This window comes from Mya arenaria, chromosome 9 (assembly GCF_026914265.1).
Source record: "Mya arenaria isolate MELC-2E11 chromosome 9, ASM2691426v1".
In the NCBI taxonomy this organism is placed as follows: domain Eukaryota; kingdom Metazoa; phylum Mollusca; class Bivalvia; order Myida; family Myidae; genus Mya; species Mya arenaria.
In genome coordinates this window covers 47,755,795-47,782,135 of record NC_069130.1, presented here as the reverse complement: position 1 = coordinate 47,782,135, position 26,341 = coordinate 47,755,795, and the positions used below count along the sequence as shown (strand labels likewise).

The following is a 26,341-nucleotide window of genomic DNA, read 5'->3' as shown; positions in this document are numbered from 1 at the left end:
TTGCAATGGTGCATGCACAGGTTCCACTGTAAGAGTATATTGCTCCGATCCTTATAATCTTCATATACGGTATAGACGCTTATAATATGTCATAACTATTGTTTTTGCTGAATATTACCATATGAAGCAAACACCAATCAATATTTTAAAGAAATTGCGAGCTAACAACTGCAAATCTCATAATTAAGTTTTTACCCAATTGTCAGTATTTATAATTACTTTTTGTTTCTACATATGTACAGTACTGTACATATCTGACTTAAAATTTGCGGACCTTGGGTTAAATTGCAGTCTTATATAAGTATTAAACGTAAAATGTTTTAATACCACTTCGTTAATGATTAGACCTATATAAAAACTAAAAAGTTTTCCTGATAAAACTTGGTATTTGCATACTGAATAAAATCAATACCACGTGACTCATTAGTATGCGCGTACAACTACGGGATAGAATTTTGAATCTGTGACGTCACGCGCCTTTGATCAGTCGAGGATTCTGCATTAGAGGTGCAATTAATGACAAAATAACAGTGTTTTGAATGAATTTTATTTAAATTCGCTGTAGATTAAAATGGCTAGTTACGATAGAAGTGACGAAGAAATAATGGAGGAGAATATGGAAGTTGAAGGCGCTGAAGGTAGGTGGATTTATTTTGGGAAGATCAATCACCGAATCCAATCGCCATTGTAAGAATAATTAATTAGGACAGCAAAAATTAAGATATAATTTTGAAGAGTTAGTTTTGATCTTACGGAATTAAATTAGTTTGAAGTATTCTCTGGCCAAATATTTCACGAATTTGCAGGTTTAATTGCTATTTGGTGGCTTTGTTTTCATTGTGGTTTCGGCACTTTCGCATGCCGTCTTTGTCAATAAAACGCGACATCATTTCAGTTTCGGTTTTGACTAACTTAGAAGAGACCGAGAAACAAATTTCGAATATTGTAAAACTAATCAACATAACTGGCACGTTTCGGCTGAGATTTGGACCTCAAAATATGTTTAAAAGTTGCATTTGAGAAGTTTTTGGTGATATTTTGAGCATCTATATTTAGATTTATCCAAGTCGGTTAGTGCGCGTGCGCAATATAAATATAGGTCAACATGCCGGGTTCTACTTTCACTTGTAATCTGTGCTACTTAGTCTTAAGAATGTGGTATCTTCAAACTAATCAAACTCATTGTTTAAAAAGAAGAATGTATTAATTAACGCTGCATGACATTGTCTGCAATGCTGAAAATAGCTTTAGTCACAATTGAACTTATACGTACAAAATGTTTTAAACATAACATCGACTTAATACAGTACTTATCACATGTAGTACAATGCAAATGTTATGATTGTATCATAATTTTCTTGTAGGTCTAAAACTCTTGTAAATTTTTTAACCTTTTTTGATGTATTTAATGTTTAAGTGCATAATCATGTACTATGTTAGTATAAATTAATGATATAACTTTTTAGGCGCTATGGTAAAAATGATGATTTTTTTAGGTATTAAATAAGCCATCATAAGCATACTGTATTCAACATAACCATCATTAAAAATAAATATTGCAGATGACACCACTCAGTCCTCATTTCCCCCGGGAGGGGAGAGGACCGTCAATCCCGTAAGTCAGGGAGGAACTGTGCAGGCTTAACTTTACCAGGCTTGCATCATCTAAATTCACCAGTCGCCAGTTGTAAACCAAACAATTAGTTAACCAATCATGGGATTATATTTTGTTATAAAATAATAGCTCTTGGTAGAGTATATTTATCGAGTGTATGAACTGGAGAACCTGCCACAAACTGTCTTGTCAAGCTCTAGTAATTGACATATTGCTTTTTCAGATTTATACCCCCTTGAAAATATCAAACAAAATCATGATATCTTTAATCCAAATCTATATGCATTTGTTTTTGTAGGTTTATCCCATGACTAGAAAATGGTTCCGTTGGTTAAACAGTTGTGAATTTTTATATAATAGTGGTTCTGCACCATGTAATCTGGTTTGGTGACTGGTTAATTTATGATCCAGGCTTATAAATTTGAAACAAGTCTGTGATGCCCTTGGCATTTTTTTGAAGTTGCTATTACATGTAACTTGATTTGGCTTTGTTTTCTCGATATTTTAGCTTCATATAAAGTTATTTTTTTATTTTGAATGAAATTTCACAAATGCCAGGACAAGAAGTTTAAGCCTTGCACACAGTGTTTCTCCTTCAAAGAGATTATTATCAAGCCAATGTCCAAGCTTTTGTATGGTAAACCAGTGGTGTATGGCTGCCTATTTTATCATCATCATTTCATCCTGTCATCAATGCATACACATTTACCCCAGCAGTTTATTTAAGTATGTGGTCAGTTTCTTGTAAAATGTGGAAATTGCATGCTAGTTTATAAGCTGTATCCTTCATTTATTTTGCTACCCGAAGGAAGAGCATGGAATTGCCGCTTTTCCATTCTGTAATATGTCCATAAATGTTGGTATGTCAGCCCTGATGAATAAATGTAAAACTACCATACTGATGAGATTTTAATGAAACTTGATGCTCTACCTTATTTCATTGTAGAATTATATCCACCTCTTACTTTTACAGTATGCATTTATACTGGAGCTGCTTTCACCTGTCCATAAAAATGCCACAACTATTTACCTTTCAATATATGTGTGTGTATAACAATTGCTGCTTTAGAGGAGCATACATTGTTTTCAGTGATACATTGTTTGTTTATTGTTATGTGCTGCAGTCATTCTTTTTTGTTTTTTTGGTGGGGAGGGGGGTAAATAAATTTAATACAGTCTATTCTTGATATTAGCAGAACTAGTTCAAACTCTGAATTTCATATAGCAGGGCTTGAACATTTTAAATTTATGCCGAAACCTAATGTAATAATTTGGGTTTGTTCATATAAAAGTCTGATTTAAATACTGCTGTATGGCGTTCATGGTATTAATATCTGCACTGCAGCCATTGCTGAATTTGGCCTTACTTGTTTTCAAATTTTTGTTTTTCAATGTTGATCTCATCAATTCCAAAAAAAGAAGAGTAGTTAAATGTCGACAAAGGTGAAAGATGCATGCTGATATTTTGCTTTTCCTAAGTCAAATTAGGTGGCTTGGAGCCAATGAGAAGGTGATTTATTGTTTTATCAGGCTTGTAGTCCCCCTGGGATGGAGATTTATTAGTTTATTGCATGCTTTGCATGTTTTCTTTCGCTCTCAATTTAAAACACATGTATCTGTGACTTATCTACAGCTTAAAGATTGTAACCAAAACAGAACTTACATAAATAAAACTATTGTAACGTCTCTGTTGTTTCCATCTTTATAATTGTGTACATGACATTTTTTGTGAGCTATAGTTAAGCAGATATGATGAACAGTTACTGAATGTGAAAACATTGTCTTAAGCTTACTATACATGTATAGTTGAAAGTATGAAAGAAAACGTTTAATTTTTTTTTGCCTTCAGATGACGTTGAAGATGATGACGCTGAAAAGAAAGGAAAGAAAAGAAAAAAGAAAGATGGCAGTGGGAAGAAGAAAAAGAAGAAGAAGAAGCATCACCATGATGACGATGTAAATTAGCCACTTGTATTACAATTTACAGAATCCTACCTCCTTATCATTTTGGACTTACTATTATGTGAAATTTTGATACTTGGTGACACTGTATTATTTTGTATCATATAAAAGGGTTTAATGATTAGAGGAATAATTTATGTTAATGTTATATTGGTAAAATAATAGCAAATATGCATCTGGTTTGTATAACATGAGAAAAATCACAAGTTTGGGTCAGTTTTAAAAATAAAGCTTGCAAACTTAAACATGATGTAACCTTTCAGTTTATGAAACATTTGAAAAATCATGACTGAAGGTTGTTGTTTTTTTAAATCTCTAGGTTTTATATTGCAATACAGCAACTGGACATATTTATATTCTCTTCCTTTCCCCTTCAGGGCTCGGATGGTGAGAAACACAAGAAAAAGAAGAAAGATAAAGGCATGGCAGATCTTGGAACACCTCGAGACAGACCAAGGGTATTGGATAAAACCTTCTTAGTATTCAATGGTCATAAACCACATGTCCACAGCCGGTGTTTTTCACATACTAACCTTTAATTTTAATTATGAAGTTAATGCTTATAAAAGTTAACATCAATATTCAAACTTTCTTCTTCTCTGCAGCCAGGACAGGAAACATCAGCAGATATTGCTGCCAAGTTTGGCCTAGCCAACATTGAGCTGGAATACACAGCTGAAGATTTTGAGGCCCTAACAAACTACAAGCTGTTCAGAGAACATATTCAACCGCTACTGGTTGATCAGAACCCCAAAGCGGCACAGGTAAATACTGTTATTAAATATTACATGCTCTTACTATTACAATTCAAACCTATATATCAGGCTGGAAAAACACAACAAAGAAAAGAAAATCAAGGATAGTTCTCTCCATTCAACATCTTGAAATAACGCAGTATACGCTAAGGCGAGATACCCTGCAGTGTCAAAACTTCAAAACAAAGATATACAATTGCAGGTTCATTGATTTCTGAATCTGGTTTTATGGTTCTTTCTATGCTTTGTTCTGTAAACTTGTTACATATGTTAGTATGTTTGTTAAATAAATGCAGGCTGTATGTTTTTCTGCTTTCTGAAGCCTAAACCTACAACCAATGACGCAAACATAGAATCAAGTTTGTCATGGCCTTGTTGGTAAATGCATGAGAATGATATCTTGCAGGTCTCAACAGGAGTGGGATCATCATCATGGATTGTGTTTAATTAATGCATAGAACTTAATGCAATTTTAAGTCGCGTTAATAAACACGCTGAGACTTGCAGGCATTCATGTTTTGTTGATTTTCAGGAAATTCCCATTCCCATTACAATTGATAGTTGCTTTCATGTTGATGAATGTCATTCTAACAATATATTTTGTAGGCCAAGCTGATAAACCTTATAGCAGCCAAATGGCGGGAGTTTGCCCAGGCAGCTGGTCAATACAAGAAGAATAAACTCGGGGTGGTAAGCCCAACTACTGATGGTACCGAGAAACACATACCTGCAGAGCCCGAGACGCCCGTACAGGCAAAGGAGTCAGGTATGTTGAAGTGTTGTAAGAATTATCAAGTAGAAATGATTAATCATTCAAATACACTATAATGCCAAGAAATCTGGTACTTTCGTTGGTTTCTGAGCCAGTATTCCTGACATCTTGAGAGTTGGTTGAGATGCTTAATCAGCATTATGACGGACATCAACAGGACAATGAGCACTTGCATATCTATTGATTCCGTGGTATGAACGAACCAAAATTAAATTATCAAGTTATTTGTCAAAACTCCCGCTGAGGTTTTGAAAGATGTAGTATGAGTTTTAACTTGCTAAGAACTAAAGGTGTTGAAGATTAAGACGTATTCATTTGACCATCATGGCAAGAAGAATTTCAACATGTTTGAACACTTTTCAGATGAAGACACTGCAGAAGACTATTACACTGAGGAGAAAGCCAGCACAGGCAAGAAAAAACGGGGTCGAAAACCTAAGGAGCCAAAAATTGAACCTGAAGAAGAGATCGAAGAAGAAGTTGAAAATGAGGAGTATGTTGAGGAGAAACCTAAACGACGTAGGGCAGCTAAGAAATCCAAAAAAGCTTTGGATGCTATGGAGGGTTGGTACTCTTGCCTTGTTTATTGAAACACAGCATCGTTTAAATGTCAGTTATGTTTTATTCAGATTAATTAATTCTGTATTAATAATGCTAGTTAAACATACAACCAAGTGGATTAATGCCAAGGATTTAATTGTTTATTTTATTCCTATTTCTTATAGTCTGTTTCTAAAGGCTGAAAACCTGATTCTGTATCCTGAATTAGACTCAAATCTGATTCTAAATGCTGAATTAGGCTAATACCTGATTCTTAATGTGGAATTAGGCTTATACCTGATTCTAAATGCTGAATTAGGCTAATACCTGATTCTTAATGTGGAATTAGGCTAATACCTGATTCTTAATGTGGAATTAGGCTTATACCTGATTCTAAATGCTGAATTAGGCTAATACCTGATTCTTAATGTGGAATTAGGCTTATACCTGATTCTAAATGCTGAATTAGGCTAAAACCTGATTCTAAATGCTGAATTAGGCTTACCGTATTATATCATGTATAGGACGCTAGCATAGATAGGACGCAGGCAAAAAAATATATCGAGAAAACCCAATAGGTAAAACCCCTTAATATATAAATAGGACGCAGCGGAAAAATGTCAAAATCGGAGCCGAAAAATTGAGGTCGGTAAAGTATTTATAACATATATTGAAGTAAAAAAAGAAACAAAAATTGTATATAAGGCATATTTCGATAAGTGTCTTGTGTATTTCGATAATTATCGTCTTATTTCGGTAATTAAGCGTACACAACAATGATATATGTCTTGACATTTTGAGAACATTCATGCATAATATAAGACTTGTACAAATGCTGTAATAGACTAGTTCTGACTGACAGTCAATCGTTGCAACCGTTGCATCTCCCGACATGCCTTCTGAATGACAGTCAACCATTGCAACCGTTGCAAAACTGTGTACTGTCAAAACTAATGATTGTTTTGATAAGGCTTGTCGCTGCGCGGATTAAAGCATGTCAGCATAATTATTGCGTGTCGGAAATTAGCCTTGCCAGAAGAAGGCACCTCGGGTAAAGTGCGAACAAACAACAATACGGTATTACCATCGCAATAGTTTGTTCTATTGATGTTTTTTAATGACAGACAGCGGGTGTTTTTCACACCTTCGCACATTTGAAAAGATTTGATAGTGACAATAATGCTGCTTTGCGTTATGCACATTCCTTTATTAATCTTTTAAAACAGTAACATACAACAAAATGTTTTGTAAAATATCGAAACATTAAAATCATGAACAACGATTAATTGATAAATACCTCCTTTCCCGATATTCCGTTGCCGTTTGTAACTCAATCCAGTTAAAGTGCTGACTCACATCGAGTTTTTGTGAGTAGCGTCCCTTTTGTAAAAAAGTAAACACTCGTGTTTGTTTTCAATTTATTTCTCAATAAATCATTTTAAAGTAAACATTCAATATATTTCTGCGTGTGTTAACTTGCGTGATTTTACCTATGTCAGTTCCTTACAGATACTTACTATTACCGCGTTCTTCCCCCGGTCCGATATTTTCGACCAGGAATGGACTTGGAAAAAAACAGATGAAATTCTAATAGCATAGAAAGGACGCAGGCAATTTTTAAGACGATAATTGGGGGTAAAAAGTGCGTCCTATGCATGATATAATACGGTAAACCTGATTCTAAATGCTGAATTAGGCTTTTACTTGTTTCTATGTTTCTAAATGCTGAATTAGGCTTCAAAATTGTTTTTAAATGCTGAAACCTGGTTATGTTGCATTGCTGCATTTCTTATCATTCTTTTTATACCACTGAAGGAATTTTATTTTTACTTAACATTTGAAAATTGATCAATATGACTTGGATAAATTATTTTTTGATGGACAATTATGATTTTCACTGATTTTTATTCCCATACATTATCTGTTACAGAAGAAGATTTTGAAGAAGAAGAATACGTTGAGCTCGGTGCCAAAGGGAAGAAGAAGCGGGGCAGTGCTGGTAAAAAGAAGAAAGGGGCTGACTATGATGACGTGGAGGAGGAAGAGGATGAGGACTCTTACATGGTAGGGGACTGTTTTGGCCAATATTGGACCTATTCCCAGTGCAGTTTAGTCTATATTTGAAGTGAAACATTATAACTTTTTCCCAATTATGAGTAGGGACCTTTTTCCAAAATAGTTTTGGGTATCTGTTCAATTTACACACTGATGGAAGACACACAAGTTAATATATTGATAAGTAAAAGAGGCTTGGTTTTGGGAAGGTTCCATATCCATGTATATAGATTCTGTCATGGTAAAATATGTTGTGGGATTCAAGAGTAAATTAATGTTTTCAAAATATCCCTAGAAGTTTAAAGACTGTTTGGTACCTTTCTCTTTTATCAACTTCAATATTTCAAAGAAACAAAGTTAAGCTCTTGTTGGCTTGGTGTTGGCAATGTCATGAAAACTTGAACCAAAGCCATTGCCTGAGACCTATCATTTGCATTAAAATGGGACATTTTATACACATGATACCATTAATAATATGTATAGCAAGGCCCATAACTCTCACCTTTAATTATTGTATAGTTTGCCCATATTTTTACTGTAAGTATGACAATATACGAGCGATGGCAGTCTAATGTTGACACATTCATTATGTAGCTGGCTCACCAATCTCGTGAAAATTCAATGGTGATTATTAAACTATAATGAATGAATGTGCTTTAGGATGCCAAGAGTAGTGGTAAGAAGAAGAAGGGGAAGTCTGTGGCTCCAATCAAGATCAAGCTGTCTACAAAGAAGAAGCGCCGAAGAAAGGGGAGTAGTGTAAGTATATGTGGATATGTTGATGTGCTAGGCAGGTTTAAGGCAAAAGGAAAATAATGGTTAGGTTCTTAGACACTGTCGCATTCATTTTTTACTCCCACCTTTGTTAATTTTATAAATTTGTATTATTAGCCATAGAAAGTATTAAAATAATTATTATGAGTTATTCTGTAAAATTTGCAATGAAGTCTATGTCCGTTTTACTTTTTATTTTTAGCTTGATAACATATAATTAATTTGAAAATCCATGAATGAATAGTGATTAAATAAATTGAGAAAATGAAAAGTAACAAATATAATATCAATATTTTTTTTAAATGAGTGTCTAAGAAACTAAAATTAATTTTTCTTTGCCTTGTCTGACTAGTTGCACACATAGATGCATATATTTTGACAGTGTGATGAATGGGTCAGTCATTCAGCAGGGATCAGGCTACAGGGAAATTTGAGAAAACAAAGCTTAGCTTGTATATTAAACAACTCCCAATATCGGCATTGGGAGAAGTTGTTTTAATATGAAATTGGTAAAAAATGTTTGATTAAAAATTCTCCTTAATTTGGGATGAACTTCTTTCTGTTTTCAATATCTAGCTTGATTCCTTTGCCGAAAATGGTGAAAAAGTGCTTTAGTCTTATAATACAGTTCATTGTGTGCATGGAATATTGATTTGTTTGTGTGTTCATGCTGTAAACCTGTGCTGGAATGTAGCACAAGCCCAAAAGCCCAGCACTGGTAAAACGCTTTCTGTGCTTGCTCAATTTTAGGATTTATATAGCCAGGCTTGTTGGAAAAAATAAAGTCAAGCACTTGTATAAGAATTTAGCCTTGTTTATCCAAATGTCAAATTTTGATAACTCCATGAGTGCACATGAGCAAATTTTATGACGCTCACAATACAGTATGACTACACAAAACAAATGTGATCGATCCTTGTATTTTCATTTTAAATAATTATTGATCATAATAAAACATATAAAATGTTTTGCAGCTAATGTCAGTGTTTGAGCTGTTTCATTTATTTAAAAAGAAGATAGGTCTTGACCATGATTATCAAACATACATGACAAGACTTCAGTTACATGAAATACTTTTAAGTGGTTACTTAGTGAAATTCAATGCTAAATTTACACCATTTGTTCGCATATATACCTTGCATTCTAATGGAATTTTGTGAGGGTTGAGTATTTGTAAATAATTGAAAATTGATCAGGTCATAAATTTAACGTCAAACAATTAAAATCAATATATCTTTACGTATCAGTGGTAAGATAATGGAATCTTTGATTTTAACCCAGCGATATTGATCAAAATAAAAAATTTGCAACTCGAAGGACATTTTGAAATTCAAGTAATCTGCAGTAACTGCAGTTGATTTCAAAATAATTTATTCATTTATTCCCATAATAGGATGACGGTGATGGTGGTGGCAACAACACCTCTGACGAGGAGTTTGAACGGCAACTAGAAGAAGCTAGTCTGATTGCCGAACAGGAGAGAGAGGAAAAGCCGAAGCGTGTAAAGAAGGGAAAGAAAGCCGGCAAGGGCAAGAAACGTTTGAAGCTGAGTCGCTCTTTTGGAGGGGAGGAAGATGGTTATGAGGTAAGAACAATAAAATATGATCTACTTGCCATTTATGAGCCTACAAGGTTAAAGAGAAACTAAAATGTGTTGCAAGGGAATGTATGCTGGTTCGGTTAAGATACAGCTTAAGCTAAGTCATTTGTTGCGAGTGGAAGATCAGGATAATTCTGAGGTAGGAAAATTGCACAAAATTTGGCATGCGAAAGGCTGAAGTGCCAAAAAGGAATGAAATCTATTGGTTTTTGTTGAAAATGGACATTATGGTCTGCAAGCATGGTGTTTAAATGTGTATACCATTCTTTACAAGGAAAATGTTTGTTGAAATTTGCCATTCATCTGACCAAACAGAACTTATATACTTGGCGTGGCAATGGCCGAGTTTATAGCATTATGGACTCTGAGTCAGATGGTACTGGGTTCAATCCCAAACTCTAAACTTTGACAATGCTTGCTACATGTTATCACACAGCAATGATAAACAGTTCTTAATCACATTTACAAAGCATATTTTAAATGTGGACATATTTTTAATGCCACAGTATATGAGTGACTTGTCATTCATTGTGACTGTAATTCTTACCTTTACAGACAGAACACCAGGATTACTGCGAGGTGTGCCAGCAGGGAGGGGAAATCATCCTGTGTGACACCTGTCCCCGGGCTTACCATCTTGTGTGTCTTGAGCCCGAATTGGAGGAAGCCCCGGAGGGAAAATGGTCCTGCCCTCACTGCGTATGTGTATTGTTAGCTTTCAGTAGTCACTTGAGAGTTTGAAGAAGCTGCAGCCAGTTTCAAAAGATTTGGTCAAATTTGCACCAAATGATATGCTCAGAATCTATGAGATTGAGAAATATGTGTAGCTGATGTTATTGAAAATATAAAGTGAAAAGGCAGTGGATTTGAAGAATGCAAATGTTTAATTCTCAGCGAATGTTCGAATATTTTTTTTCAATCTAGAACAATTTCATGACCAATTGTTTGCATATCTACTAAACCCCAGTATTACTTCTACTTTGTTTGTCTAGAAAATTGAAGTGTAGACTTAACCATTCAGGAAACTGAAGGTCCCGCCATCCCAGAGGTTGAAGATGACGACCACAATGAGTTTTGTCGCGTTTGCAAAGACGGTGGAGAGCTGATGTGTTGTGACAGATGTCCCTCATCTTACCACCCCCACTGTCTCAACCCCCCAAAGAAAGAGGTTCCCAAAGGGGAGTGGATATGTCCCAGGTGTTCATGCCCGCCAATGAAGGCAAAGGTATGACAATTGCTTACATTTCTGAAATGTGAATGTGGCTCAATTTTGACCCCATTTTAGGTGGAGAAAAAAATCTCTTTTTTTTGAGTTTTTTTGTGTTGTTCATACAGAAATGTACCAAGAAGTGTACTCATTTGGTATTGTGGATCTGCCAAGTAAAATTATGATAGAAATCTATATTTACGTAGAGTCACTGTGAGTTTGTAATACTTTACAAATTAAAAATTCTATCATCCAACATTGATTTGTTATTTCTTGGGACGTCAGAACTCAGATGATTATATAATCCACCCGTAATATTAATTTTTATTTACAACGATTTTCAACCAATGTTTCCTTGTAGGTGGCCAAGGTCCTGACGTGGAAGTGGACGGAGCCCCCGGAGCCGGAGAAAAAGATGGAGGAGATGGACCACACCCATGAACATCACCTCGAGCCCAAGTCAACACCGGTATGTTATAATAGTTATACATCAACAAGTATAAGCCTGAGTTCCTAGAGACATGTTTTCTTTTACCACTTGAATTATGTTACTTAAGGTGTTGTTTAATGTATCCAATATACTGATACAGAGATTAGCTCGTCATTTGGTCCAGCTGTAAATCTTGATGCCTGGTGACATACCTTGACAATTTTGGTATCATTTGAAAGGGAAGTTTGTGCTTAGACTGAAAACACATTATGGGTACAGTTATTGAAGTTTGTATTTGGTTATTCCTGCCAATTTAGCCTGAATCAGTCCACGGCTTTAGAGTTATCAATCTGATTTATTTCTGAGATATGTGCCATTGATTTTTATTTCTTCACTTTCGCTCCGAGAGTAAGAACAAAGGGAGACAACAATTGATAAAATTGCTGTCAACATGTATACAAGTTGTTTCCCCTTGATAAGTTAACATCAATGAGAATAGAATATTAAAGTATCCAACAGAAAATGACTTAAGTGAGCATATTGTATTCTAAATAGCTCTAAGTCTTTACATCAGAGAGGCTTGATGAATTTTAGCAAGGGCTTATCAATGAAGCAAATCACTGATATTTAATAGCTTATTAGAATTACACATTTATTGTTGCCCTGTCTTGGCCTAATGACTTGGCCAAATGACCGTAATGAGTGTTATTGTTATTGATTTCAACAGAAATTGGATGATATGAGCTGACCTTTTTGTAAAGCCAAAAGGCTCATTTATAATATTGTTTTCAGTGTCTGATTTAGATATTCTTGTTGTTTATTCTTGCTTTATATATTCTTTCAGTACTCCTAAAACCATTTCAATTCTTACCATAATAATAGGAGGCCACCAAGGCATCCAAAATTCACATAATTGTCCATGAATTTTAAATACTATCAGTGTATTATCATAATAAAAAATGTGTTTTTATGGCTAAATGACTTTCTATTCTGTTGCAGGATCACAAGCCGGAGAGGGAGTTCTTTGTGCGGTATGTGGGGCTGTCTTTCTGGCACTGTGAGTGGATCTCAGAACTTCAGGTACAGATGATCTCATTTGTTTTAATTTGTATTCTCACACAGAATATTTCTTCTGGTTTGTGTCCAATTTTCAAGCCTTTGTAGACAGTATCACTATGTTCCTCCAGGTAACAAACATGCAATGGATTTGAAAAATTTCCATTAGCTGAAAATTTGTACAACAACAGCAACAACAACAAAAACCATTCTTGCATTGGGGATTACAAATTACATCAGCAAGTAGATGCTATCTAAAAATTAGTGGGGTTATAATCATTAAAGTACGGAAGCAGCAGAAACAAAGTTTATTAAATACAATCAAGTTTTCATTAATTAAATTCAAATATCAAACTAAGATGATTTACAGATATAGCACTACAATAATGTAATGTTACATAAGACCAGAATTAGAATATACTAACTATGAAGCCATAGGTTTTAATGTTAATTAGTAATACTAAATGCTTTAAAGAAAAACACAGTATAGTCATGCTCTTAAATCTTTCAGTTGGATGTATACCAATCAGCTCTTATCCGGATGTACATGCGTAAAAATGACATGGATGAACCCCCGCCGTTAGAGGACGGTAGTAGTTGGGGAAATAAGGAGAAGCGCAAACACGCTGCTGATCAGGACACAGATAACCTTGAAGATAGATTCTACAAGTACGGTGTGCGGCCTGAGTGGCTCCAGATACATAGGATTATCAACCACAGGTGAGGACCTGGCCTCAGTGTCTCGATTAAATATTCACATATTTATTGGCTTTATAAATGGTTTTTATTTACATAATTTCTTTAAAACATTAAGAATTAAATCAATGTGGGTGTATGTGTTTTTTTTGTCTAACCATACTGATAGAAAAAGCATTGAAATGTTATATTATTTAATAATGAACATTTATGTGTTTATTTAAACTTGGTGGAAAAAAATAGAAAGAAAAGAAATAAAACACTATGAAAGACCCAAAAAATATTTCTTCTATTTACTGTTACAATATTATACAATTACATGTTTCTGAAGTGCCTAAAAAGGTTCTGGTGACGTGTAACCTGCTTCCTTTTGATGTGGCGATACCTGATTTGAAGGTTAAGTTGATCACTATGATTGATCATTATAGTAATAATGTGTGTTTATGCCCCTTCAGAGTTGAACACGGTCAGACTAGTTATTTGGTAAAATGGAGAGACCTAAACTACGATATGGCAACATGGGAGCCCGAAGACAGTGAAGTGCCCGATTTCAAAGCTTCAATAGATTACTATGACAACCTCAGGTAATGAAAGCTATTTGATTGGTACTGAAAAATTAATTTTATTGTTGGGCTTAGACGCTGCATAAGTTTTAATGAATTATACATCAGCATTGTTCCAACGAGAGTGACTTAGTTTAAGTTCTCATAACTAGCGTCACAATTGTTGTAAAATATATAATGAATAAATCCACAAGAATGTTTGATTATTATTTCCCTGTCGAAACATCATCTACTTGAATGGTTCAGATATGTGTGCTCTGTATTGCAGGAGGGTGATGTTGGGTGGTCCGGCGGAAGAGAAGCCGCGTAAGAAGAAGGGCAAGAAGAAGAAAGGGGAGGAAGAAGGCGTGGATTCTCCTCGACCTATGGGCATGCCGCCTGCATATCCAGTCACTGATGTCAGTATAAAACCCTTAATACTCCCGCCCCCTGTTAAAAGACTGCAACCCTCAAACCTACTACACCCCCACTGTAATAAAAAGGTTTAAACGATCAATACTGATCCCCCTTCCAAATAGTCGAGCCTTATACTTAAGCATATGATTTTGTGTAATTTGAATGTTAAACAAAAATGCACAAGTCTGTTACATTATTATATGATAGTCTATATTCTTAATGTTTTACACAAAGTAGACTAGCCCAAATACTCGTTTCTCTTTGGTCCATAAATACGTGCATACACTCGTAATCATGCTCTGTTTTAAGAGCAACTCTTTTTGTATGCTAGTATCAAAAATCTTTCTCTTTCCACCTCCACAGATGCGTAAGCAGCTACCTGATGACCCAGATTACCTTAAACAAACTGGTGGCAAACTACACCCGTACCAGCTGGAGGGCCTCAACTGGCTGAGATACTCCTGGGCCAACCACACAGACACCATCTTGGCTGATGAAATGGGCCTCGGAAAGACTATTCAGACCATCTCATTCCTTTCTTCCTTGTATAATGAAGTAAGTGGGTGGTGAAGCATTTTAAAAGTTGTCAAATATTCACATTTTACTTTATGCACATGATAAAAGGGCAAAAACATTTAACTATAAAGTGAGGAATATAAACCGTTTTATAGACTATGTAATCGGTCTGTAAGTGTTTTATGATATGCTTTAATAATTAATTTTCATCAAGCTCATTTACACTACACATTTGAAATCTATGCCCCTTAATACAATTTCAAAATTTCTGGTCCTTTGTGTTTATCATAGCATACATGTACATTTGCACTTATGACACATCCTGCTACGCATGCAGGCTAGTTATCAAATATCACGTATTGCTAGTGATTATTTTCCTTGGGCCGTCATGTGACCGCATTTGACCAATGAAAAGGATGAAAATAAATGAATAGAAATTTCAGTGCTAAGATACTTCATAAGGTTTGTGCAACTTCAAAATCTACATATATCATCCACAGGGCCACTGTAAAGGTCCGTTCCTGGTGTCGGCACCACTGTCAACCATTATCAACTGGGAGAGAGAGTTTGAGTTCTGGGCTCCTAATCTTTATGTGGTCACATACACAGGAGACAAAGACTGCCGTGCAGTCATAAGGTAAACTACGGGCTGAACTGTTGCTGATTGGCATTTTGTTTTCAATACATGTCTTGAATAATATTTTTTGAAAAAAAAACAAGCTAAAAATAATTCAAGCAATCTGATGTAGTAGGGCACAAACAGGGTTTACTCTTGATAGATCTTTTTTTAATTTTAATGCATTATTATGTTTTAATAAATTTATTTGACTTTATTGATCTGAGCTAAAAAAAGTGTATGATTTGTGTACAGTTAAATTTTGTTTTTACCTCTATCAATTATAAACCTATTTGATGTCCTTTTTACTTTTAAACCGTTAAAGATATTCAAATAAGACACATTGTGAGAGAATGTGCACACATGCATTGCAAGGCTTTTATAACTCCTGCTTTACTTAGTGGTGAGTTATGCCCCTAGTTTAGCTAAGAAAACCCCCAAGACTAACAGCGTTTGTAATGTGGCATTCTTATGATTTTTCCAGAGAAAATGAATTTTCATTTGATGAGGGAGCTGTACGTACAATAGGCGGTAAAGCTTCGAAAATGAAGCAGGGTAGCAGTGTGAAATTCCACGTCCTTCTGACGTCGTACGAGTTGATCAGTATTGATACAGCGACCCTTGGATCTATAGACTGGGCAGTCTTAGTTGTGGATGAGGCTCATAGGCTGAAGAATAACCAGTCTAAGGTATGGAAAAAGTGTTATTAATCTGCGGGGGCGTGACATTTCATTGTTCCACTATAACCTTAAACCTGTTCAAAATCTATCACAGGAATAGGTTTCTTTAAAAATGGCCCTGCTTGTCATTTTTAAGTATTGACAGATTTTAACTGGAAAATGGTTTTTACAAGCAATCAGTGTATTTTTGACACTGCTTATTCATAAAGGAATGATAAATAGGAAAACACAAGTTTGAGATAAAGTGAAAACATATTTACTGTCTATACACTTGCAAATAACCACTTTCTTTATGCCGTGAAATGACTTAACAGGTGTGTTACATACTAGTTACTTTTATCATGAGCACAAATGACTATCGTTTCAGTTTATTCCGTAACTTGTCCAACTACATTACTTCAGTTTTTTTTTGCTAAATATCATTTTTTTCCCTATTTTAACCAACTTCCATATAACAAGTTTTCCACATCTATATTTCAGTTTTCTGTATCTGTCAAACTACCCTGTTTCAGTTTTTTCAGTATGCACATTTCAGATTTCCCGTATCTACATTTCAGTTTTTTCTGTATCTACATTTTAGTTTTTCCGTATCCTGTCCAACTACCACATTGCGTACAAGCTGCTACTGACAGGGACCCCACTACAGAACAACCTTGAAGAGTTGTTCCATCTGCTCAATTTCATGTCTCCGGATAACTTCAAGTAAGTCTTTCCCCTAATGAGTTGTTAATGAGGTCTCACAACAAACTGCCTTCAGGGGTCATGTTCAATATCGTTCTATCCTTATCATTGGACATGCTTCAGTTATTCCATTAAGCCTTTTGACCAATTAGTTATCCTGTCCAATCAAAATTAAGTTAAATCTAATGTCATATATTGTATATGGGCCCCTGATAACTAATTTGTCAAGTAAGTTTATACTAATTTCTTATAGCTTGATTGTGACAAAAGCTGATAGCTTATAGAATCGCTCTTGAGTCTGCTTTCTGGGTAGAAACCAGTGCTGGTGTCCATTTTGAGAGGCCATGAGAAAAAAGCCCAGATGGGGTTCATACACACAACCAAGAGGACACCTATACCACTAGACAACTCTCGCCCTCTGAAATTTGTCAAGTTAAAGATTGATTGAATACAGCACTAGGACTATGATCGAGAGCTGAAATGCAAAACGGATTAAACTCATATTTTTATATGGAGTTTTATCACATGCTTACCCTTGTTTTCGATGTAATATACCCATTAGGAAATTTTTATCTGACACTTGTGTAAGATAACGTATCAGACATTCTATTGGCTAGACTAATAACACGTGACCTAGACATCCCTCCGCATTGTTTGTAAACAAAGTGGTTTAAACGCTAAATACTTACCTCAATAATGAAGCTGTAGGACTTCCGGGAGACAAATGGCTAACGAATCATAGTGCCAGAAAGCATCTTGTTCAAAACCTTTCTGATAACAATGTTCCACCAACCAGATAATTCAGATCACTAGTCACAGAAAATTCCAGTCAACAAATACAGCCACATTTAAAAGTGACAAACAACATAAGAACATTTCAAACATCTCCATCTTGACAAACACCCGCCATTTGCTTGCCAGTTTAATATATACAGGTCACATAATAAACCGCGTAAATGCATATACTCTCGGTGTGACGTCATTAAAATGTGTACTTATTGGGTTTTCTTGTTAGAATTGTTCATTATTCATGTTGGATATTTTACTACACATTTTGATATTTGTGACTTGTTAAGCGCTTTATCAGAATTAAAACCTGGTAACTGCTAGCTATTTTTGTGATTTTCATTTGGAACTAATTGTATGGGGCATCGTTGACATTCCACTCTGAGTACTTTGGCTGTCAAACAATGAGTTCAGAAAGTGGAACTTAATTGGTAATAAAACACCGTTTAAAGCTGCTAAAGCATGTGATAAAAAAGATCTGGCACTCATTGTCATTTTATACAAGATTTTTATTAAACTTGTCAATGAAAGTTGTTAGTAAGCTCGCCAGAGGCTCGCTTACTAACAAATTTCATGAACTTGTTTAATAAAATCTTGTATTAAATGACAACTCGTGTCAGATCCTATATATACTCATCTTGCAAGTAACCCTGGAATTATATTTTATTGAGTATTCATTGTTTCAGTGATCTACAGCACTTCCAGAGTGAGTTTGCGGACATTTCCAAGGACGATCAAGTTAGGAAACTCCACGACATGCTGGGCCCTCACTTGCTGCGTCGTCTGAAGGCTGATGTACTCAAGGGAATGCCCGGCAAGAGTGAATTCATTGTCAGAGTGGAGCTTAGCCCTATGCAAAAGTAAGTTGACATCATTTTGTGTATCTTGTGAAATTGAAGGTTTTATTAAGAACTCCTCTTATCAGTCAGTTGTAAACATGTGGTAAAAAGTTGCAACAACTTGAACAATATTTGGATGATTGTTTTTTGTTTTGGGATAAATGAAGTTATTTGAATGTTTGAAAAAGGACTTCCTGGATTCTGGAGATCAACGTTCAAGTAGATTTTAGCTCATCTTTTTATTAAAAAAAAAGTTGAGGTATTATCATAGCTTTGTTGTTTCCAACTTCTTTGTCATGCAAAACTTAAACCTTGGCCATAACATGCGCAGGATATTGTAAAAAAAATCTGAGTTCTAACTTCATATTTTGCTAGAAATTATGCACACATACAGCAATGCAAAAATCTTTGACTTCAGTAATTTTTAAGTAATGCTCCTTATTCGACTGAAAAACAAGAGAGGGAAGTTAACATTTGCCCCATGGCACTCTCGTTGATATATATAAATGTTATTAGTTGTATTAAAATCTTATTACCCAATGATTATTAACATTTCAGGAAATACTACAAATATATTCTGACACGTAACTTCTCAGCCCTAAACATCAAGGGTGGTAATTCTGTTTCCCTGCTCAACATCATGATGGACTTGAAGAAATGCTGTAATCATCCGTACCTCTTCCCAACTGCACAACAGGTAAGAACACTGGATTTAGGTAGTTGATACTAGTGTTTGAAAATCGGACTCCATTTGCTATTGATAATCGATTCGAATCGGGCCAAGCATTTCGATTTACTATCGGACAATAATTGAAAGTTCATAATATCAGTAAGGAATACATTATTTATACATGGTATCACGAGCATTTAAATGGTTAAACCTGGATTCAGTACGTGTGATGCTATAGACATGCTTTTTGCAACAGAAAGTAAATTTCCATAACCCCTTTCTGTCTTTTAACAACTAAACGAAAAAAAACATTACAACACAACACATTCTTAATAATTGCACATTATACTGCAAAATGATGCACACTGGAACATTTAAGTATCTTAATATTTTATCCATGTAAATGCATATCAAATTTTTGTGAACCTGTTAAATTCATCATTTCATTAGAACATCTTAATTTTATAAAACTTTCAACAAAAAAGTAATTTAGTTAATTACACACCAAACCAAAAAAGGTTTCAAAAACAGAATGCATTGAGCCGGGATCCCGGATATTTACAGGAAAGACCGGATCCACTACATCATAGAGACAGGTTATTGAAGAATGTTTTATGAAATATATAAACAATTATGATTAATTTGTAATTTTAGGAGAGGTTGTAAGTTTTTAAGCAAAAGTGTTTACATTCACCGCATTTCATGATTTGTGTAAGAGAGCGTGACCGTAAGAGAGTGACATCTCTTGTTTAAATGAACTAAACGAGAATTTACCTGAAATAAGAATTTACATTTACTCGACTTTAACGACAAGACAAAAAAATACGTAGTTACCGGAAAAACATTAGCGACATCGATTTTGGACAACCACTATCGATTGTCGCCGACATAGCATTGTCAGGACGATTTATCGATTGTACTGGATAATCGTTTCATTACTAGTTTATATTGATATCTTTAAGCTCCATTGGGTCTAAGGCTTATCACTTACAGAATCACTGTTAGGTCCATTTCCTTGGTAGAATCAGTTCTGATGTCTTTTTTATACAGTCCTAGAAAGTTCTACTGGTGGGTATGGAACATGTGACAACCTCTTTAGTGAGAGGCAGACATCTGAACAGCTAATACCAGTTGAAAACGAATTACAGGTTCTTATTGAAACATGCCTCCAAGCATTCTTAGATTCTTTAGATGTCATATACATAAAAAACGTTTTTTTATCCAAGGATGATGTTTTTCCATTTTTATAAACATTCAAAACTCGCTATGTCAAATTCATTGGGACCCTGGGAAATACTTTGAGATAACAAACATTCGATATTACTGAAAAACAGAACCTGTGTAACTAAACCAAACACTTTCAAAATAAAATCCAACATAACCATACTATTGAGATAACAGAGTTTGACAGCGGGTTTTGTCTGTTGTTTGAAAATAAAACAGATTTTACACTTTTAAAGTGTTCTTATCAACTAAATACATAAATATTTTGACAAATAACCTAGCAATGCTTAATTTTCAAAATACTCTTGCAAAACTGCTTTTATGAACAAATTACCTGATATTATAGGAGGCTCCTCGCACGCACAATAATGCATATGAAGGCACAGCCTTGACGAAGGCGTCTGGCAAGTTGATTTTGGTATCCAAAATGATGAGTAAGCTGAAAGAGGACGGGCATAGAGTACTTATATTCTCACAGGTGAGTGAATCAATATAAATGCAGGCCTCATCCAATAGGATGATTTTTGCGAAATAGAAATACATGGATGTGATTTGTCCGTAGATTTCAGCGGGTCTAATGGCTACAGTTTGCTTTTTGGTGTAACTTATTTGTTGTAAGTATTGACACTCCAGTTTGTTTCAAATTTGAAGTCATAACAGCCCTCAAAAGAGCCTCTTAAAAGCCAACTTTGCTTTTGTGGCAGGGTGCTTCACACCCTTTTACCCCTATCTCATGCCTAAAGCCCTGTTCAAACCCCTCGCTGATATGGTTTCAGCCCTCCAGCTGCCAGGTCAATCTCATCCCTGACATATGCTTTCAGTGAGTACCTAATAATACAATTCCGGCATTTTTTTACAAATATTCTCTATTTATTTTTCGCAAACAGATGACAAAGATGTTGGATATTCTTGAAGATTTCTTGGAACACGAGGGTTACAAATACGAGCGTATTGATGGCGCTATTACGGGATCTCAGAGACAAGACGCCATTGACAGGTTTAATGGTATGTGTGACATATGAAATCCATAAGAAGTAAATGTTGCTTTTCATGGTCAGTGGGTGTAGGAAAAAATGATAAAAAAAGTAAGGGGAATGGTAAATCTATATTGTGTTGATGATTTTTAAGCTAGATTTTAACCTTGGCTGTAACTCGAAAGCCTTCCAAAATATTCTTATGAAACTTGGTACACATGTTTCCAGGTAAAGAACATACATGTATGACAAGCCCCATAATTCTAGCTTTAATAATTATTGCATCAGGAGCAGAACTTTTTACTGTCATGTTTATTTCCTTATCCAGCTCCTGGAGCAGAACAGTTTGCATTCCTGTTATCCACAAGATCTGGTGGTCTGGGCATCAACCTGGCTACAGCCGACACCGTCATCATTTACGATTCTGATTGGAACCCTCACAATGACATACAGGTGAGCATTTTGTAATGTAGGATTAATTAGATCACATGAGATTTTTAATAAGAGCCAAGACTTTCTCACTTGTGGCATAGCAACTTGTGGTTGCTATTGTAAACATTACTCTTGCATCAACATAAGTATTGCTCAACAAAAGATAAAAAATAATTTATATTATTGCCAATAATTTATGGGCACACAATATCTTCAGTAACATAGCATTTAGTATGAAAAGACTAAAAACAGAATTGGAACATAGCAAACAAGTATAATTCTCAGAACAATGAGTTTTGCAGTGTATGTTTTGACATGAATACACATGTTATTTGATGTTTCAGGCATTCAGTAGAGCCCACAGGATTGGTCAGGCAAACAAGGTACTCATCTATCGGTTCGTGACGAGGAATTCAGTGGAAGAGAGAATCACACAGGTAGGCACTCACAAGAATTTTCAACTTTTTTTCTTAGCAGTTCAAAAAAAGTTCAATTGAAGTAGTAAGGTGTTATAAAATGTGTTTCCCAACCTACCCATAGAAATTCCAGCCCACTTTAATTTGTCCGGCTATGGCAACAGAATAAGTGTGGTAATGTCTTTTGACCTGTCTAGAAAAACTGGATCCAGCCTACACCAATTTGCACACTAATGTGAACAAACCAAAGCACATCCAACACCTTTGGGAACACAACTGTGACATGAGCTTGATCAATAACTCTTTTTGAATAGCTTTGTCTTTAAAGTAATGACTGTAAGTAAGGGTATTTTTTCAGTTTCAACACAATATTTTAGTATTTATGTTTCTTTATTGAACTGTCTGCAGGTAGCAAAGAAAAAGATGATGTTGCAGCATTTAGTGGTACGACCAGGAGTTGGCAACAAGACAACTTCCATGTCTAAACAAGAGCTGGATGATATCTTGAAATTTGGAACAGAAGAACTGTTTAAAGAAGTGGAGGGTATGAAGACTATTTTTTTAAATAACTTATTTCAAAAGACAACTGTCAGGCGCACACAAACAAAGATCGAATTAATATTTTAGCGCGGAAATTTTTGCACCAAAACTATAGCAAAATAAAGCAACCAATCAGAATTGATACAATATTGGTTACCTACGGAAGTGACTACCTGTAAACTTTGACATATTCGAGGTGAATAATTAAATATTTTATAGTTTATGTAAAATAATTAAGTGTCATGAAATGTAATGGTATAATTGTTTTGCACCTAAACGTTTCTCTTAGTGATTTGTCAACAGTTATTAAATATTGCATTAATTTCCATGTAAAGTCTTTTAAACAAATAGACTTAATAACAGAAGTTAGTAAAGACTTTTGAAACTTATATTTCCTGAGGGTATTGTAAGCTTGTCTGTTTTGAAGATAAAATGGTCAAGGATTTTGGTTGCATTGATGTCTGTTTTAACATTTGCCATATCTAACAAATCATTAAAAATATACAAATGAAACTTGGTACACATATTTCCAGAGACAATACATACAAGGCTCTATACTCTGGCTTTAATATTTGATGAGTTATTGCTTCATGTTTAACTGAAGAATTGGGGTTTATTGAAGGCTTAATGGTGCTATTGACATCAGTGGTCTAAATTAACACAAACCCGCAAGACCTGCACTGGAAAAATGTCTTCCGGGCTTGCTCAAATTTTGAATTTTATATAGCAGGGCTTGTTAAAAAATTTGATGCCAAGCTATAGTATAGGAATTCGGGCTTGCTCTTCCAAAAGTCTAATTTCAATGACTGTGACATGAAGCATGATGTCTGTGAATGAATTTCAGATACATGTAGACTACATTAACTGTTGATATTTTGTTTAATTATTTGGTGTCTTATCATTCCTCAGGTGATGATGACGAAGAAAAGCGTATTGTGTACACTGACGAAGCTATCTCACAGCTTCTGGATAGATCTAAAGAAGCCCAGGAAGAAAAGGAAATAGCTATGAATGATTACTTTGACTCATTCAAGGTGGCTGCCTACAATGTCAAGGAGGGCGAAAGTGATGTAAGTATTAGCTTGGTAAAGTTGCTTGGATTTGCATTTAAGTAACTTTACGTTCCACCCAAATTATCAGGCGGCAATTTTGTGAAAAAGCTTGTTTGGTAAAAGACAGAAGGCCGGGCTCCCTAAGTGGCGTAGACTGTGCTATGTTCCATAAAAAATGGTGAAGGAATAGTTAAGTTATCCAGCATATCATTTATGACATAGCTTCTCATTTTGTATACACACACTGCTACTGGGACCAATAATTATTCTTCAGTTCTTTATTCTTATTTTACTATCTCAGGAGGAGGAACAAGAGACAGAAGTGTTGAAACAGGAGGCAGAGCATGCTGACCCCGCCTACTGGGAGAAATTGCTCCGTCACCACTACGAGCAGCAGCAGGAGGATCTTGCCCGAACCCTTGGAAAGGGCAAACGAGTCAGGAAACAGGTGAACTATAACGATGCCACCCTTGGAACTCAGGACGACGTTGCTTGGAAGGAGACCATGTCGGATTATGATTCCGACTTCAGCCATAATGGGGAGAATGAGGATGATGATGACGAAGAATTCTTAGGGGAGGGCCAGAAAGACGGAGCTGGTGAGTGCATGATTTTACTTATGATTAAATGCAAACTTCCAGTTCTTACCATAATATTGAATGTTTAAAGGCATTGAAATGGATATTCAAGTTATGTATTGAACCTCTATAAAACTCATTATCTGTTCAGTCTGCCTGTCAAATTATCAAAGTCTTATTATAAGGAGTTTTATGTCCCTCTAATATCTGGAATACACAGACTCCCTAGACTAAATGCAGTATAAATATTTAGACTTTCAAAAAAGATACTGTTTTAAAAACATACGCTTATCAACATTTTAGCATGAAAAACATGCTTTAACATTCTTTTGCAAACTTTATGTAGGGAATGTTAATATAAGTGTTGAAAGTTCATTCTGTATGCAATTCTTTCCATCAATCAATTGTTCTTTTTCTTGTCCAGGCCGAAGCAAGCGCTCCGAGCGTCGTGAGAGAGACAGACCATTACCACCACTGCTGGCCAGGGTTAATGGACAGATTGAGGTCCTGGGATTCAATGCGAGACAAAGGAAAGCCTTCCTGAACGCTGTCATGAGATACGGCATGCCCCCACAGGATGCATTTAACTCTCAATGGTAAGTTACATATGTGAGAATGTTGTTTTTTATATGGGGTAGAGTTAGGCCCTCTTATTAAATGCCAGGTTTCGTAAGGCCTTTCTGAATCCAGTTATGAGGTATAGCATGCCCTAACAGGATACATTTAACTCTTTGAGTATATGTGAAACAATAGTTGCCCGATATAATCATGTGATGGAGTTATGGCCATTGATCATATCCAATTAGTTTACTTTTAAGACTGCATGCAATGCTGTTTTTTATTGGAAAAAAAAAAAGAAATCAGTGTGATAATTCTGTCACATCATCATGTTATGTACCAACATACCAGGGTTTTTTCAAAGAACTGCTGTCTGTTTCAGGTTGGTTCGAGATCTGCGAGGCAAGTCAGAGAAAGTATTCAGGGCTTACGTATCCCTGTTTATGCGCCACCTGTGTGAACCAGGAGCCGACAATGCGGAGACATTCGCTGACGGTGTTCCCAGAGAGGGGCTGTCACGGCAACATGTACTTACTAGGATTGGGATCATGTCATTGGTCAGGAAAAAGGTGAGATACATGTTATACATGCTGTTAGACATGTATCTGTTTTTGTACAGTCTACCCATTTTACAAATTTTAGGAATCTTAAACAGAATTAGAAAGTTGAATGATCTATTTCTCAAGCAAAAACCTTGTTTGTATTATATGGTTTTTGGTACAATCATGCACATATTCCTTCTTTTAGATGACATCGTTTTTAAATGAAACAAAAATAATATTGTATACCCAGGCATAAAACCACAAAATTGCAAATTTTGATACTACCATAAGTTGTCCTTATTAACATGTTGTATAAGTATCATAGATATCTTAATGGTAAAACTTGTGTTTTGATTAAATGGCATTGCTACTTCAAATAAAGTCAAATAATGTGCACATAGATTGCTGAATATTATCTTCATTTGTATCTGTATATGACTGTATTTTCTTGTATTTGTTTTGATTTTGATATTATATGTGTATTATACAGGTACAAGAGTTTGAAGCTATCAATGGGATCAACAGTATGCCATATGTGAAAGCCACAGAGGCGGTTGAGAAAACAAAAGAAGAGAAAGACTCAGCTGCCCCCTCTCCTGCTCCTAACGCAGAGACCAAAGAAGGGGAAAAGGTGGAAAATGATAAGATGGAAACTGAGGATACTCAGAAGGCTGCTGAAGATGGAGAGAAAAAGGCTGATGGTGCTGAGAGTACAATGGAGCTGGTGATGGCAAGAAAGATGAAGCGGAAAGTGGGAAATTAGAAGATGGAAAATCAGAAAGTGAAAAAACTGAGGGTGACAAAGGGGAGGGAGAT

The 26,341-nt window shown here is 35.4% G+C and overlaps 1 protein-coding gene across 2 annotated transcripts; it reads left to right on the top strand.

Annotated features, from left to right (window-relative positions):
- Positions 1–471: 471 nt before the first annotated feature.
- LOC128246939 (chromodomain-helicase-DNA-binding protein Mi-2 homolog) lies at positions 472–26,300 on the top strand. Of its 2 annotated transcripts, none has more exons than XM_052965502.1 (32): positions 472–638; positions 3,465–3,571; positions 3,955–4,035; positions 4,183–4,341; positions 4,939–5,098; positions 5,468–5,668; positions 7,575–7,708; positions 8,360–8,450; positions 9,868–10,058; positions 10,629–10,772; positions 11,095–11,298; positions 11,642–11,749; positions 12,710–12,790; positions 13,278–13,486; positions 13,918–14,046; positions 14,294–14,423; positions 14,785–14,976; positions 15,438–15,574; positions 16,038–16,242; positions 16,814–16,935; positions 18,387–18,560; positions 19,098–19,236; positions 20,780–20,911; positions 21,321–21,438; positions 21,736–21,860; positions 22,184–22,276; positions 22,664–22,799; positions 23,705–23,865; positions 24,149–24,446; positions 24,850–25,021; positions 25,366–25,552; positions 26,016–26,300. In XM_052965502.1, the coding sequence occupies exons 1-32, from the start codon at positions 572–574 to the stop codon at positions 26,286–26,288; spliced, it is 4,860 nt and encodes a 1,619-aa protein (XP_052821462.1). In that variant the 5' UTR covers positions 472–571; the 3' UTR covers positions 26,289–26,300. The 2 variants fall into 2 exon arrangements, with proteins under 2 accessions (XP_052821462.1, XP_052821460.1); XM_052965500.1 differs by having other exon boundaries at positions 8,360–8,458; positions 9,867–10,058.
- Positions 26,301–26,341: the final 41 nt, after the last annotated feature.

Excerpts from the sequence above, each read along its gene's own strand:
- LOC128246939 (XM_052965500.1), top strand. The coding sequence starts at position 572 with ATGGCTAGTTACGATAGAAGTGACGAAGAAATAATGGAGGAGAATATG. Across the intron at positions 4,036-4,182 it reads CACCTCGAGACAGACCAAGG|CCAGGACAGGAAACATCAGC; the intron begins GTATTGGATAAA and ends TCTTCTCTGCAG. Across the intron at positions 13,487-13,917 it reads CATAGGATTATCAACCACAG|AGTTGAACACGGTCAGACTA; the intron begins GTGAGGACCTGG and ends ATGCCCCTTCAG.